This window comes from Pseudopipra pipra, chromosome 15 (genome assembly GCF_036250125.1).
Source record: "Pseudopipra pipra isolate bDixPip1 chromosome 15, bDixPip1.hap1, whole genome shotgun sequence".
In the NCBI taxonomy this organism is placed as follows: domain Eukaryota; kingdom Metazoa; phylum Chordata; class Aves; order Passeriformes; family Pipridae; genus Pseudopipra; species Pseudopipra pipra.
The window spans coordinates 123,660-140,454 of record NC_087563.1 but is presented as its reverse complement, the minus strand read 5'-3'; the positions used below and the strand labels follow the sequence as shown (position 1 = coordinate 140,454).

At 44.7% G+C, this 16,795-nt stretch overlaps 1 protein-coding gene and 1 long non-coding RNA gene across 2 annotated transcripts in view; one reads left to right on the top strand and one right to left on the bottom strand.

Annotated features, from left to right (window-relative positions):
- Nucleotides 1–1,504, bottom strand: part of KCNIP1 (potassium voltage-gated channel interacting protein 1) — a 467,950-nt gene extending 466,446 nt beyond the window's left edge. The window contains exon 1 of the mRNA XM_064671385.1: nucleotides 799–1,504. Coding sequence (XP_064527455.1) covers nucleotides 799–886 — 88 coding nt within the window. The 5' untranslated portion in view covers nucleotides 887–1,504. The remainder of the gene's footprint in view (nucleotides 1–798) is intronic.
- Nucleotides 1,505–2,087: 583 nt separating this feature from the next.
- LOC135422324 (uncharacterized) lies at nucleotides 2,088–8,127 on the top strand. Its single transcript, XR_010434430.1, has 2 exons — nucleotides 2,088–2,612; nucleotides 8,022–8,127. It is a non-coding gene; the product is annotated as an uncharacterized LOC135422324 (long non-coding RNA).
- Nucleotides 8,128–16,795: the final 8,668 nt, after the last annotated feature.

The window sequence follows — 16,795 nt, the reverse complement described above, 5'->3', positions numbered from 1 at the left end:
GACCACATTTCAACAGGCAAGCAGCATTCAGGCATAATATTATTTACTATTGTCAGGAGTTCCTAAACAAATCATCAATACTCACATAATTAACTGCCAGAGGTGTGCTGAGAAGTATCATGGTGAAAGGAATGACCAACAAAAGTAACATAACTTACCTTAACACCAACACAGGAACTACTAGGTGTACAAAGCAGAATAGAGGGTTTATTTTGTTTGTTGTTTGATTTTAGTAAAGAGGACAGCATAAATAATTTTGGTACTCTTCCACCTGCACATGGGAAGGTACACAGGGTGTGACAAGCAAAACTTAGATAAACAAAAGATACTCAAATGTATGCAGTAAGTAGCGACCTAGATTTTGAACCAAGGTACACACATGCTTCAAACAAGCAAGAGACACTAAAGTAGAAAATGACACAGAGAAGTACCTATTACTGACAATTATGAAGACTTTGAATTTTTTAAGCTGCACATCAACTGCTTTCAGAAACACGCCTCTGAACACATCAAAATAGCTTGCTACAGTTGTGAAGCACAGCAGATTGACAAATACAGGTTACAAACCACAGAAGTTAGAAACAATTACATAAGGCTTTACAGCACAGCTCCAATCTTCACTGCACACGGCAACTTCTTTCAGAGCAGCCAATTCCCAGAATTAAACCAGAACACCTCTGAAGAAACAATAAATCCTATCAGAAGCCTTCTTAAAGCCTAGAAAACTCCCCCCACAAAGCTAACAGCAAACAGAAGAGGTAACAAAAGAACAGTATGAACTAAAATGTTTTCCCTTACCTTTGCTGAGAGTGCCTGTGATGAGCTTAAAAATTGTCTGGGCAAATTTGACAATCCCATGCTTACATCTCTTTGAACATCCACTCATGGTTCAGACGGGCAGAAAAAGTCTTCTCTCTTTCAAAGTCCAAAAATAACAACAAAAAAAAAAATATAAAAGAGAGTTCTTTACAAAGTTGAGATGACAGGTTGTGCAATGCACAGAATTCTGCCCTCGTGCACCAAGTCCCAGACTCTGCACTGAGGTTTGCCACTCTGAAGCTTATAGGATGGATTGCAATGGAGCAATGTGCATCCCCTTTTAATTAAAGGTACAGCTCTCCCTAGCAGCCTCTCGGCCGGAACTGCACACACCTGCCGCGATGACCTGATAGAAGCTGCTAAGCACAAAAAAACCTAAACCAGTCAGGGGGCATGGAAGGTTTGCCTCACCAGGCTGTGCCCCGTTTCAGGGCTGCCACGCTGGGCACTGGGAATGCAGCAAGGAATGCTGGAGTCACTGGCTTCTGACTGCTGCAAACAAAAGAAACTACTGTTTGGAGACCGTTTTCTTGGTGCTGTTTCCCAGCTGATTTCAATTACGTTGTCGATTTTACTCTCTTCAGGCCAAGGAAACCTCGAAAATAACACTATTTTTTCATTCTACCAACACTGTAGTCACATTTTGCATGCAGAAGGCTGCAGAGCATTCCTTTGCAAAACCTTCTAGAAGTAGAAAAAAAAGCTGCACCTAGAAAAAAAAAAAAAACTCTTTAATTTTACTAGCTTAGATGCTACTCAGATAGCGATTTGCTCAGCACTCAGCCTTCCGGAGCCGGCTGGGCTCAGGCTCACCCCTCTGCAGCACTACATTTCACTTTTCGACCGCTGCCTCAGTCGTGCTGGTCCGGTGCTCACAAGGCTCCCTGTACTGCACAGGGAGTTATCACCTAGCAACAGCCGCAGCTCTGGCTTCTCCAGTTCAGTCAAGTTATTGCTGCGTGCCTGGAATACTCTGAATAAAAAGACTTGATGCGTCCAGCAACGAAGCGGAGATACCTCAGACCCCACCTGAGCGCTGGGCAGACTCAAGCATCTTTGGTTTAATTCATGCTGACCTCATCTCAGGTGTTCTTAAACAATCCCCCAAATGCAGTTTGCTTGTCCCGGTTACCAGACTTACCTCAGGTTTCTGCTCACACCTAGCTGCCACCCGTTAGATTACTTCATCAGCCCTCTCTCTAACAAAGTGCTCTGGAGCCACCCATCACCTCCGAGCGGCAACAGCTCAGTCCCGCCTTTACGAGCGATAGGCGCAGCAAACAGCTTTGCACTTCAGGGAACAGCGATATACCCTTCACTCAGGGGGCAGTAAACTGCTTTACTGGGATAACTTACATTCCTCAGGCAAAATCCAGGGCTTTGCCAAATGGCTCACTTTGATCTGAGACAAGCGACTGTCTGTCCCTTTCGGCTAGAAGCGCCCTTCCCCCTCCTCATCTTCCCCTCACACTGGCACTTCCGCGCTGCCCCCTCCCCTCCCCACGCCGCCTCTCAGCTTCTTCACCTCCCCCTCCTCGCGGAGCACTGTCCAGAGTGGCTTCCCGCCGCGTCATTTTACCCCAGAAAAATTGTCGCACGTAAAAAGCAACTTGAGGATAAAATGACCTCGTCATCTCGTGCTCGTGCTGTCACCCCCGCGCTGAGCCGGCAGGCACAGGACATTTTGCTGCCGCCTCACTTCCACCCCGTCTCCTCACATTTAATTTCAGGCCTTTTCAGATGTAATAGTCCCCAGCTTTGGAAAACTTCCACAAAGCGTGAAGGGAAAACAGGTATGAGCTCATGAAGACTATTGCCCTCGGCCAGCAGAGGTGGGGGAGGCTTCTAGGGCTGCCGCTAGGCCCACACGGACATCCCCTGCGGCTGCAGCCTTTATCTCGGGGCTGCGCTCCACAGGACAAAAGTTTGCCAGCTGAGCACTCAGAATACGCTTTGAGGCACCGGTGGCGAGCACTGAGGCTACCCCTCCTCTCTGCAGGCAGGGAGAGGGGCAAGAGCCCTGTTGCCTCCACATCCTCCCCACCTGGATTTCAAATACACCAAAGTCTTGGTGTTCCTGCCAGCATCACCTCCACGCAGCCCAGAGCCTTGATTATAGATGACTTCTCTATTTCACAGATTATTTTTATATTTGTGGGGGTCCTCAGCCCAATGTTATGAATGGGAAACTGAGTCATTAAAAACATTCCTCAACATTGTTAAAAACATATGGCTAAGCAGGGAGTGGTGCACAAGCTTCATATGTAAATAATATTTCTATCCCCTACACCACGGATTAACAACCTGTAAGGTAAAGAATATAGAGTGATGTAAGGATGGAGGGTGGGAATGGGCATGTGGGTGTGATTTGTTGAAAGCATAGTGCTAAGTAACTTCTTAATGAAACCATCTCCAAGGCTGTCCTTTATTCTCAGAGTTCCAAATCAAAGTTGAAAATGTGATTCTTCAAAAGAAAAAAATAAGCGGTAATAAGGCAGTAAAACGTCAACAGGGAAATCAAGGAGTCAGCAGGTTGTTAATAAGTATATCTCTATATCAAAGGTTTGCAGCATGTTTAATTGCATTTATATAGATCTACATTATGATATAATTGGGGGGTATGTAGGACAATAAACAGAAGGAATGCTACGAGCAGTAGTAAAAAAAGTTATGGAAACTGAGACGTCTTACATAGCAGGGAAAATAAAACTGTATAATATTCAGACAGGACTTTGAGCCTCACTGGCACTCTAATTTCCAGAGAGAACTGAGATTTCTTCTCAGACATCTATTTGCCTCTTTTGGCCTATATGTCACGGTTTAACCCCAGCCAGCAGCTCAACCCCACACAACCACTTGCACCCCTATGGCAGGATGGGGGAGAGAATTAGAAGGGTAAAGCAAGAAAACTCATGGGCTGACATAAAGACAGTTTAATAGAGAAAGAAAAAGCTACACACAGAGGAAAACAAAACAAATTTGCTGTTTCCCATGGGCAGGCAGGTTCAGCTATTCCCAAGACAGCAGGGCTTCATCACATGTAACAGTGACTTGGGGAAAAAAGTCACATCATTCCAAATGTCTTCCCCTTCCTTCTTCTTCCCCCAACTTTATAGGATGAGCGTGATGCCATATGGTCTGGAATATCCCTGAAGTCAGTTGGGGTCACCTGTCTTGGCTGTATCCCTTCCCAAATACTTGTGCCCCCCCCCCCTGCTAGCTGGTGGGGTGAGGAGCAGAAAAGATCTTGGTTCTGCATAAGTGCTGCTCAACAATAACGAAAAAAATCCCTATTTTAACAACACTGCTTCCAGCAGAAATCCAAACCAGCCCATATGAGTAAGTGTGAAGAAACTTAACTCTATCCCAGCCAAACCCAGCACATCTATAACAGAGGAAAATGGGTCAAAAGGAACACAAAATATACAGCATTAGTAGGGGATCGTTGTAACCACAGAGTTGCATAAAAGGTGCGGTAGGTTCAGTGCAGTGGTGGAGATCTCAGTCCTGTAGCTCAGGGAAGTCTGGAATTACCCAGGTTTTCAGCAGAAGTTTCAGCAGCCAGAGGCCCTCTAAACATTGATATGCAAACACCAACAAAAAAAATACTTGGGCATTTTACTGATCCTGAAGGGTTTCACTGCTGTTATCTGTGGGAAAGTACACAGCCAGCTTATTCTCATTGCAGGAAAATGTCTTCAGCAATCGACACAGAATGTCCATGAGAAAAAAAGGTGTTATATTCTCGAGTGAGCTTTTTTATAATGGCCTGAGTAAGAGAAACAATGTTTCTGTATATTAAATTTCTGTATATTACTAGAAGTCTAAGGAGGTCAGTCTGAAGTAGAAAGACCTGCAAAAATAAGGTTATTCAAAGGAAAGGCTGGGATGTAGGGGAAAATATTTTTCTCTGAAGGCTTTAATATAATAAACTCTAAAAGAGTACAGAATATGTCCTGTAATTTTTTACATCAGTTTTCAGCACACTTAATAAGGGGCTACAGTAGTTAACAAAGCATTCAGAAATGTTACTAGTTCACTGAAACCCATGTTTAGTTTAATTTTCTGCATGTGAAATCTAAGAACACTATATAAAAGTTAACCATCATCCCCAAAAGATTTAAAACTGTATTATAGGAAATTATTCTATCCTAATTTGCCATTCAGGATCATAGTGTGGGTGGGTGAGAGATAAAAATATTCTCTGAGTATGTAAGACTCAAACGAGTTAAGTTCAACCTGAGGTTCAGCCAGTACTGACATAAAAGACAACTAAACCTATTTGCATCAGGAGAAAGTTTAATCCCTTAAGTTGAAACTACATGGCAAATGCTCATGAATAAGTGTGAACAATCTGACTGTGAACTTGGATGCTCTGCTTTCCTACAGCCCTCTCCAGCATAAAGGGAGTATCCCTATTTTTCTGTGGGTGCCTTAGATTTGGAAAGAGCAATTCCAGAGCTAACTGCTGCCATGGGTGTCAGGGTATTACATTCGTGTTACCCAGTTCATACTACAGACATCGTCATCATGCTGTGGAAGCCAAAAAGGTAAAGGAGGGGATGGCCAGGATCCATCATAGATTTTGAGTACTCTCAGAGTACACTCTAGTACTTGTATTTTTTAATAATATTTTCCTAAGCTTCTGCTACTTGGTGTCATGGGAGACAATTGTCAACTAGTTGGGTATTTGGTCTGGTCCATTCTTGTGTCAGACTACAGAGAGATTTATCACAAAAGCAAAAATAATCTCAGTCTAAGTAGGATAACCCAAATCAGTCCTTTTTCCTGTGGTTTGGGGAGTGCATCATTGCAGAAGCTCCTCTCAAACTCTTCATAAATTTTTTCTTAAGAAGTTTTTCTGTGTCAGTATGATGCACTGTTATATTAAACCAGTAAGAAAGAGTAGGATCTTTCCTCCCACACCAGGGTTCTTTTCAGTCTCCACATATTCATCTCGAGTCTGGTAGTCCCTGTTGTCCTGATTGTCAAAGTTAGACACTTAACTGGAGCATGACAGAGACTCCTGCCCAGTCTGTGCACCCAGCTCTCCTTCCCAGAGAAGAGAGTATAGGAACAGATGATATGCAGAGTCTCACCCAGAAGTTTAGAAGATGGAAGTTTAGAGGTGCCAGCTGTTCTCTTCGGTCCAGAAGTGGTGTCACAGGCATACTGTAATCTTCATTGCACTCCCAATTGGTGCAGCTGCCTCGGGATAGACCATGAATGAAACTTCAATGATCTGTTTGGAAGGAAGTCTAGCAAGTACAGGCAATTTTTCCTGCTAGCTGTGTCCTAATTACCTCTAAATTTGAGGTAAATTAAATCAAAAATCATAGTTTTATTGATTCCTAGGAAAAAGTATAACTTCAAGGAATAACTTGGAAAATGAAGAACCTGAATGCTGATAGCCTGTGTGGGTAGAGCTCTCAGCACAACGTATCCTATGCCATTATTATTTGCAATGGCACCACCATTAACATTCAACATTTTCCATGTATAGAAATCCAACCGGGTTGGACTCCCAAGGAAGTTTGTACTAATAGCTGCTTTTCAAATCTGATAAACTGACATATAACCAGGTAAACTTACTTGCCTATGATTATCAAGAACAAAGCAGCAGCAACTTTTCTTTTGTAGCAGTCTAGCAGCAGCATCCCAGCTGTGATATTATCTTCTCCACTGGTTTCTGGCATTGCTGTCAGGCAGATAATGACCATACTGTGTTTACATTCATTCTGTAATTCCAGTTAGCATTATCATACAGAGCCTCAGGAACATTGCCTGAAGATTTCCTCGTCACTACAAAGCTTGATTTTTTATGGCACAGTAGTTATCTCTAGATTCAGGCAGCATTCCTCAGTGGATAGGAATGTATACTTCAGTATTTTTCACAAACTGTCCACTCAAATGGGATCATGTCTATTTAATATCCCATCTGTCGAGCATGACTAATTGTTTATTTATACAGAAATCTAGGGGAAGAAATAGTACTTATGGAAAAGCACACATGCTGTAATGGGCTTTTAAAGGTGCAAGAGGATCAAGATTTGGGTATATGCTGGTTTTGGCTGGGGGAGAGTTAATTTTCTTCACTGTGGCTGGTATGGGGCTGTGTTTTGGATTTGTACTGAGCACAGTGATGATAATAGAGATGTTTTTGTTATTCCTGAGCAGTGGCTACATAGAGCCAAGGCCTTTTCTGGCCTTTTCTGTACCACCATGAAGACAAGGAGGCTGAGGGTGCATGGGAAGGTGGAAGGAGACACAACTGGGACAGGTGACTCCAACTGACCAAAGGGATATTTCAGATCATATGTCATGCTCAGTATATAAAGTAAGGGAGAGAAAGAGGAAGGGCAGATGTTTGAAGTGATGGCATTTGTCTTTTGAAGTAACTGTTATGCATGATGGCATGGGAGCCTGATCTCCTGGAGATGTCTGAATACATGCCTGCACATGGCGTGCTGGTTTTAAAAACTCAGCAGGGAAAAGTTAAGACTGCTTGAGCTGTCCCTTATGATAGTGGAGGAGGAAAACAAAGAAAATAAGACTGTGAAAGGTTAAAAACATTAGAGTTACAATTTTACTGAGGTAAAATTTGCAAATAACAAAACAATACAGAGGAAAAAGAATGGTTTACCCAACAAAACCAACAAAGGCAAAGAAAATTGCTACCTGGACGCCCCACCCCTAGGGCAAAAGCAAAACCAGTTCCCATTCCCACTGCACCAGCTCCACGTGGCCCAGGAAAACAAAGTAAAAACTCTGTGGCAAACAAATGATCCAACACTCTCACCAACTGGACAAAAACAATGGGGAAAACACAGGCAAGGCAAAACCAAGCGTGATGTAGAGGATGCAGAATACACAGTTTGGTCACCCCCTCATAGTGCAAAACTCCACCTCCTACCCCTGTAACTACAACACCATAGGAAGCAGGGAAATAATTTTTGGTTTTGCTTTGCTTTTGCTTTCCTTATTAAACTGTCTTTATCTCAATCCATGAGTTTTCTAGCTTTTACCCTTTCAGTTTGATTCTCTCCCTGATCCTGCCAGTGGGGGAGCGAGCGAGTGGCTGCATGGTTCTTGGCTCTTTGCTGTGGTTAAACTATGACAGTGGACAATACATTTTATCTGAAGTACAGGTATACATATACAGAGTGGACAAAAACTGAATTACAATTCTGACTTTTGTCCAGGAGCAGCCCTTGACACCTTGAAGGTCACTCCAAGCAAGTGGCTCATCTCTGCCTGTGGAAAACTACATTGATCTGCCTGTGGAAAACTAAAATTACTTCCCTGGAATTTGTGCAGAGAGAGTTTTTCTCAATGCAGGAGGCTGAGGCCAGTGCATAGGTCCTTTTCACCAGGCCAAGCACAGTATTTGCCATGCAAGCTTCCTGCAGAGTGGCTGAATTTCCAGTACTTGTGATATTCCACCCTGGACTTCTCTTGAGGTAGTTTGTCACTCTTGCTAAAATATACTGGTAATGTTATAATTCCAACTAGGATGAGACTGATATGACTGAATATTTTTTCAAACTCTTGAATAGATTTGAAGACATACAAGGTCTAAAGCAAAAGGGTGCTACACCACATCCCTGAAAATGACATAGAACTTCTGTAAAGAAAACAAACTTCAACAAATTTAACCACTGTTCACAGTTTGACAGTTTTCTGGCTACAAGAGTCCAGGAAACACTCTAGTGACCTGTCACAGCTTTTGTTATGTCTGCCCTTTTCAAATGTGTGTCAGTGAGATTAAAAGCAGCGGAAAAAGCAGAGCCACACACAAGCTCTAAAGAAATATTTCACAGGGAAGTGAATTCTGTGCAGTTGATGGTTTAACATATGAAATGCATCCTTGCTGCCATGCTTGCAGCAGTAATGATGTCAATATTTTAATGAGTCATGCTTAACTATCACCTTAACCCTGTATTCTCAGGATAGTTGTACTACAGACAGGAGTTAGAAACACTCTTTATTCTGTCAATCATGGCCAGGCTTTGTGAACAAAGATTTGGGAAACCCACATTTGCTACAGGCGCGCTGGTGGCTAAAGAGGCCAATGCGAGATAGACAAGATCAGTTGCAAAAGGCACAGCAGAAAGACTCGTTGGATGGTATCGGCAGGATACGATTCTTTCTACGTTGTCTTTTGTCTTCGATGTTGATCCTGCTGCGTTCTCAAAGGAAGCAACAGCGTTATAGATGGTGTGTCTCCAGACCTCCCGATTGGAGGCCAGGGTACGCCAGCAATGAAGATCAATGTGGCCAAGGTTGAGATGTTGCTTCAGGGAGTCCTTGTATCTCCTCTTTGGGGCTCCTCTCTTGCGGCAGCCAGTGGCGAGTTCACCATAGAGCATGATCTTAGGGAGGCAGTGGTCCTTCATCCTGGAGACGTGCCCTGCCCAGCACAGCTGTGTTCTCAGCAACATGGCCTCAATACTCGTAACTGCTGCCTGTTCTAGAACAGATGTATTGGTCACATAATCTTAAAAGGAGAAGATGCAAAAACGAGCTCGAGAGTCAGAGACACATCCTCATAGAGGTACAGGCAATGCTCTACCTTTATTCCAAAAATACACACATTATCAAGCGTCCTACAGGGTTCACACGCTCTGTTTTAACTTTCTATTGGTTACATTCACTTTCACACACTATATCTATAACTCTATTGGCTCTACTAGTCAAGGCACAGTTTCAGGCCCCCCCATCTTCTGGTTTCTCACACTCTGGATAGCATCCTCCTTCCTTGTTTTTCTCTATGCAGCTTTCTGATATCTGCTGCTCAAGGACACACATCTGCTGCTGGAGAACACAGGGCCCTGCCGTCCGGCACGCAGGCCGGATTGTGCAAGCAGGCCTGAAGCAGTATGTTATGTCCTGCATCATCTAATATACTTTCAACAATTCCCCCTTTTTCTTTTTGCACAATCCAGGCCTGATTGATGGTCTTTCGCATCATATCTGTAAGGCACTTCAAGATACACGGTACAATTATCAAGATAACACAGATCACTAGCAAAATAACTATTCCAGATTTTACCAAGTCTCGTAGCCATCCTGATAATCCTAGATTGTTTAGCCATTCTTCAAATGGTGACACATTAACAACAAGCTTTTTCATGTTGTCCCTCAACTTTTGGAGATCAGCGTGTATCGAAGTTGAATGATCTGACAAATTCATGCAGCACATGCCTTCAAAATCTTCACATCCATGTCCTTGTGCTGCTGCTTCTGCGATGGTTTTTGTGAGTTCTTCGATTGCTCGTCGTTGTCTTTAGCGGGAGCAGCTTCTTTCGCAGCCACGGCAGGGCGTGTCCATTTACTGGGTACCCACAATGGTCCTTTATCTGTAGAGACACAACTGTAACCTCGACCTGTAAATAACAAAGGGCTAGGGCCTTCCCATTCCCCTGTCTGTGGGTTTTTATATCGAATTTGAATTTCTGGGGTTGCTTGCATCTTAACTTTACTGTTGTGTGTTACTACAGGAGGTTGTTCTGCCTCTCCCACTAAGCTTAAAAAGTTCAGAGTAAAGAGTACTTTACTTAACTTAATATGGGGGTCTGTAACTTCTGGATCTTTCTGTTTCTTAAGATATTCTTTAAGGGTTCTATTTGCTCTCTCTACAATTGCCTGTCCAGTAGAAACATGTGGTATCCCAGTGATATGTTTTACACCCCACTTCTGCAGATATCTCTTTACTTTTCCTCCCACATATGCTGGCCCGTTATCTGTCTTTAAAGTTTTTGGAATCCCCATAACTGCAAAGCATACTGTTAAATGCCTAATCACATGTAATGCCTTCTCCCCAACTTGTGCTGTGGCCCATATGAATTTTGAAAAGGTGTCAATTGTTACATGTACATATTTTAACCTGCCAAATTCTGGTACATGTGTTATATCCATTTGCCAGATTTCACATGCTTGTATTCCTCGTGGATTTACCCCTAAGCCTAATCCTGCTCCAAACTGACCACACTGAGGGCATGTTCTTACAATACCTTTGGCATCTTTCCAATCAATATCAAATTGTCTTTTCAAGACTCTAGCCGACTACTGATGAAATAGTGCATGACTTTCTCTTGCCATGGCAAAAGAATCGACTGGCCCTGGCATGGACAGACTGACAAGTGAGTCTGCCATAACATTTCCTTCTGCTAATCCAAATCATTCTGATGGCTTCTGATGTGGATGATACAGCAGATTTCTGTTCTTAGTTGAATTGATCTCTGGATTTGTCTGAACAACTCTTCCAGGCGTAGATTCTTCGGTGGTCTTATCAGAGCATCTTCTATTCTTTGCACCACTCCCAAAGCATACTGCGAGTCAGAGACTACATTTAACGGGACTTCTTTCCATATCAAGAATGCCCATGCTATAGCTGCAAGTTCAAGAGTTTGTAGACTATCGCCTTTCTTTCCTTGTATTAAATGTTTTTGCCATTGATCACGTTCTTTCCATACACAAACAGCAGTCATACTACGCTTCCCTGCATCAGTAAAAACGGTATGTCCTTGTACTGGTCGTGTCACAACTTTTGGTCGTGACATCCAGGTATACTGTGAAATGACTTGTAGTCTCTGATCCTTTGGTAAATCATTTCTAATGACACCAGGGAAATCTAGCAATGCTATCTGCAACGGGATTGAGTTCTGTAACATCCAGTCTAAGTCTTCAGTTTTTATAGGTATGCTGATTTGTGCTGGTTCACTACCGTTGACATCTTTACAACGTTGACGTCCTTTTCGGGTAAGGTACCCAATAACTTCTGATCGTTGCCAGATACTTTTTGGTGCTGTACTCGGTGGGAATAACCATTCCAAAATTGCTATTCTCTGCTGTTGCTTACTCTGCTTGGCATCTATGAGAGTTTCTTGTGACCTCTCTCCCCCTTTTTCTTTTTGCCAAGCAGGGCACTGTGCAAGGATGGCAAAAGGATAGTTATGGTGATTGCAAAAAAGAATGCAAAACGGTACGTCCTCAAGACGGCGATCGGCACTCATGGAGGTGATTTTCTCACTAAGGCATTGTACAACTTCTTGATGCTGGGGTTCCCAGTGCACCAGTGCACTGGGATCGGTACCCCGTAAAAGGGGCATAAGGGGTTGTAAGTCTTCATTCGATATTCCCACAATGTTGCGTACCCATTGCAAGTCACCAACAAGCCTTTGGACATCATTAAGAGTCTTGATAGATGAGGTAAGAGTAACCTTTTGAGGACTGACTGTGGTTTTGTGAACTAGCCATCCTAAGTATCTCCAGGGGGAGGTCGTTTGAACTTTTTCTGGAGCTATAACCAGGCCTTTGGTAGCTAATTCTTTGGCAATTTTTGCTTGAAGACATGGATCAAATGATTCCTTCTGGCAAAACAGGACGTCGTCGATGTAATGGTAAATGATGGTTTCGGGCATGGCCGCCCGAAGGGGCTCCAGTGCCCAGGCAACATACATTTGACACATGGTGGGCGAATTCTTCATCCCCTGTGGGAGAACAGTCCACTCATATCGTTTTGCGGGGGCAGTTTTATTAACAGAAGGCACAGTAAATGCAAAAGGGACTGTATCTTCTGGCTGTAGTGGAATTGTGAAGAAACAGTCTTTTAAGTCAATGACTAAGACATTCCAGTCTCGAGGTAACATCGTGGGCAGTGGCATACCAGGTTGCAACGCACCCATGGTCCACATTTGATCATTGACCTTTCGCAAGTCATGGAGTAAACGCCACTTTCCAGATTTCTTGGGTATAACAAAAATGAGCGTGTTCCACGGGCTGAGAGATGGTTTGATATGATTTGCTTGTAATTGCTCTTCCACTAACTGATGGGCGATTTTCAGCCGCTCTGCAGTCAATGGCCACTGCTCAACCCACACAGGCTCATTGGTTTTCCAATGTATCTTCAGGGTTGGCGGCTTGTCAGCAGTGACCGGGGCTAAAAAGCCTGTCCAGTGGCAGGGACATGTAGGGTAGCTCCCAGCTGTGTCATTACATCTCGTCCAATTAGCCCTCCCAGGTCCCCTGGTAAGGGCATAACGTAGGGTCGAATGTTGACCTGCTGTCCTTCTGGAAATATAACCTGTACGGGATAGACAGCTTGAAGGGGAGTCGATCCTCCTCCTACGCCTTGGACTACATCTACGGCAGAAGCCAGGGGCCAATTTCGCAGCCAATGTTTCTTGCTAAAAATGGATATGTCCGCACCAGTGTCCATCATTGCTTGAACACCATGTGTCATTGCCTTACAAACAAGTTGCAATGATACCATAGGTCGCTGTTGCATCTGTTGTACCAAATTAACTACAGTGCCACCAGAGGAGCCAAATCCTTGGTCACCTCGCAGGGGAAGTTGTGAAGTAGTCTCGTGACCCGTGCCTTGTTTCGCATAAATAAGCAATTGAGCAATTCGGGTTCCTTTTGTAATAACGAGTGGTGGACACAAGGTAAAGGCTGTTATTAATATTTCTCCTGTGTAATCGGCATCAATTACGCCTGGTATCACAATAAGTCCTGCCGTCCCGGCAGACAATCGCCCTAGTAGGAGAGCTCCTACAGTGCTGTGTTTGTGATAAATGGGTCCTTTCACTCCAGTTGGGATTTTCTGAACGGCAGTCGACATAAAGGTTACATCTACTGCTGCTGCCAAATCGATTCCCAAGCTTCCCCTTGTAGCTGGGGGCTGTAATTGTTGGATAACGTTGGACCTGCAACTTGTGTCTTTGCGCGGGGGCCCCTCGCGCTCGGCTTCCCGTTTTTTGCAGGTCGGCATACACAGGTATTATGGGTATCCTTTTGGCAATTATCACACCAGACGGAGATGCGACAAGTCTTTCGAAGATGTCCTTTTCCACCACATCGGTAACAGACACCTCGGGGAGTGCTTCTACTCGTTTGTGGAGTTATCTTGTGTACTGCAGCAGCCAGCATACTAGTGGTGGGTTGCATTGCTGCGGCAAAGGCATTTGCCATAGCTCGGCTCTGCTGAGTCTGTGCCGCACGGGTAGCCATCTCAATCATGTCTGCTACCTCTGCGGTCCGAGGAAGTGTGGCTAGAATCGTTTTGGTTTTATCATTGGCATTCTCAAAAGCCAGTATCCTAAACATCGATTGTTTTGAGTCCTCTGCCATATCTTGTTGTGCTGACAATGCTTGCATCAATCGATCAATAAAGTGGATATAGTCTTCAGTTAATCCCTGACATACATTAGTAAATGCAGGTGTCGGATTTGCATCAGGAACAGCATAGAACGCCTGTCTAGCAAGTTGAGCAACTAGGTGATGTAATCCTATAGGATATTGTGTCTGGAGGGTCATGTCAGCAAAAGGTCCACTTTCAGTTATCATGTCTGCAGTGAGGCCAAACAGAGGATCATTTGGGGCTCGGGGTCGTCCAGCTTCTAGTTCTGCAAGCCGCTGCCACTCCTGGGTCCAGATGAGCTGCTGAGATGGGGTAAGTAGGAACTTTACCAGGTTTCGGCAATCAGTTGGACTGTTGGTGTCGGCTGTGAAAAGCCAGTCAAGCAAAGCTCAAGCTGCGTCTGACTTGATACCACTTTCATTGACTGTTTTCTTAGCTTGTTGTAGAATCTTCCAGTCATGCTGCTCATACTGTGGCCCATTTGGCCCCGCAATTATTGGGCACGCAACAGCGCCAGTAGCTTGCCATTCGCCTTCTAATATAGCATCCCTAATTATTCCAGTCCAACGACTTGGTCGTGGTCCTGTTGTCGGCACGGGATTACATGGCGGTGGTGAGAGCTCCGAGGGCAGGGCAGATGGGCTAGGCAAGCAAGGAGGATCTGCCCTGGATGCTGATAACAATTTTTGTACTGAGTTTTCAGTGGGAAGGTTGCTGCAACTATCTGTGCTCTCATGCCTCTTCTCCAATAATGTTATCGATTTTTCAATTTTGTCTTCCATCTTTTCCATCATCTTCTCCATTTGGCGTTGTAACATCTTGAGGTGCTTTTCTTCCTTTAAGTTTTTCAACTCGGTCTGTATTTCATCAGTGGTGGATAGGTCTTCATCACTATCTGACGGCATTTCTGTATCATCGCCAGCAGGGAGCGGTATTTGATCAGGCTGCGCTCCTGGTGGTGGAGGTGGGCGTGTTTTAGGGCGGCAGTTCGACCCACCGCTTATTTCCCCGCCCCGTAATGGAGCGGGGTGCGCTTCCGGATGTGCCTTTAGTTGAGCTTCCGGCTTCTCAGGGGACGGGTCCTCTTTGTCTGCCGCAGCAACACCCGATTCAGAAAGCATTTCAGTCACAGATTTACATTGCTTACCACCGGTAACCCCCTTCACCGGCTGTGCCCCCCCCATTCCGAAAAAAGCCTTCAGTCCTCTGGTGGGGGGAGGCGAGAGAGCGGGTCGCTGAGCCTCTGGGGCAGCGAGCGCCTGCACCGCAGCGGCGGCAACTCTTGTTTCGGCTCTCATGCCCTTTAGTGTATTCGTGATTGTACGCCAAGGAGGACCGAATGCTGAGGTGTGCTTATCTTTCCCTGAGATACTCAAGTCCCAAAGGGTATCTCCCAAACCCCGCCATTCCTCAAAGGCGAAAAGGAGAGGGGGCACTTTAAAGAAGCCGTTTTCACGGGCCTAAGCAATAAGCTTGTCAAATACTTTCTCAGCTACTGTTTCACCTCGCTTAGCAAGGATAGCTAACAGCAGCTTTTTAGCTGCAGCAAACTCCGATTCCATGCTTGCAGCAAATGACAGGGGGAAGGTAGCGACCCTTCCTACCTCGGTTCGCGCCGACTGGCCCACGACCGAAACGCCTCTGTCCAGCTTCTATCAGCCTCTCACGTCTCCCACCGCATCTCACCGCAAGGAGATCAACTGGCTATCAGCCTCTCACGTCTCCGACCGCGTCTCACCGCATGGAGATCAATCGGCTGACCGCATTCTTCTACCGTTTCGCGCTTTTTATCACCTTTTCGGGCGCCAGATAAAAGGAGAAGATGCAAAAACGAGCTCGAGAGTCAGAGACACATCCTCATAGAGGTACAGGCAATGCTCTACCTTTATTCCAAAAATACACACATTATCAAGCGTCCTACAGGGTTCACACGCTCTGTTTTAACTTTCTATTGGTTACATTCACTTTCACACACTATATCTATAACTCTATTGGCTCTACTAGTCAAGGCACAGTTTCAGGCCCCCCCATCTTCTGGTTTCTCACACTCTGGATAGCATCCTCCTTCCTTGTTTTTCTCTATGCAGCTTTCTGATATCTGCTGCTCAAGGACACACATCTGCTGCTGGAGAACACAGGGCCCTGCCGTCCGGCACGCAGGCCGGATTGTGCAAGCAGGCCTGAAGCAGTATGTTATGTCCTGCATCATCTAATATACTTTCAACATAATCTGACCAGTGGATGCTTAGGATTGTATGGAGACAGCGTTGATGGAAGCGTTGTAGGAGTCGCAGGTGGTGGCAGTAAATGACCCATGATTTGGACCCATATAAGAGAGTAGACAGCACAATGGCTCTGTAAACACTGATCTTTGTACTTTTCTTCAAGTGTTTATTTCGCCAAACTCTTTTATGGAGTGTTCTGAAAGCTCTATATGCCTTTGCTAACCTGTTGTCTATCTCTTCATCAATCTTACTGTCCAAGGAGATGATGCTACCTAGGTAATTAAACTGCTGGACTGATTTGAGCTCTGATTTGCCAATGGTGATATGGGGATGATGGAAGACTTCCCGAGGTCCAGGCTGATAGAAAACTTCTGTCTTCTTCAGGCTGACTTCCAGCCCAAAAAACTCAGCAGCGTCTGCAAAGCAGGATGTTAAATGCTGCAGAGCTACTTCTGTGTGAGCGACAAGGGCGTCAGAGAAAAGCAGCTCCCAGACAAGATGGTTTAAGGTCTTAGTGTGGGCCTTCAATTGCCTTAGGTTGAAAAGGCTTCCATCAGTACGATATCGAATGTAGATCCCATCTTCTTCGTCGAGGTCTGCCTTGGCC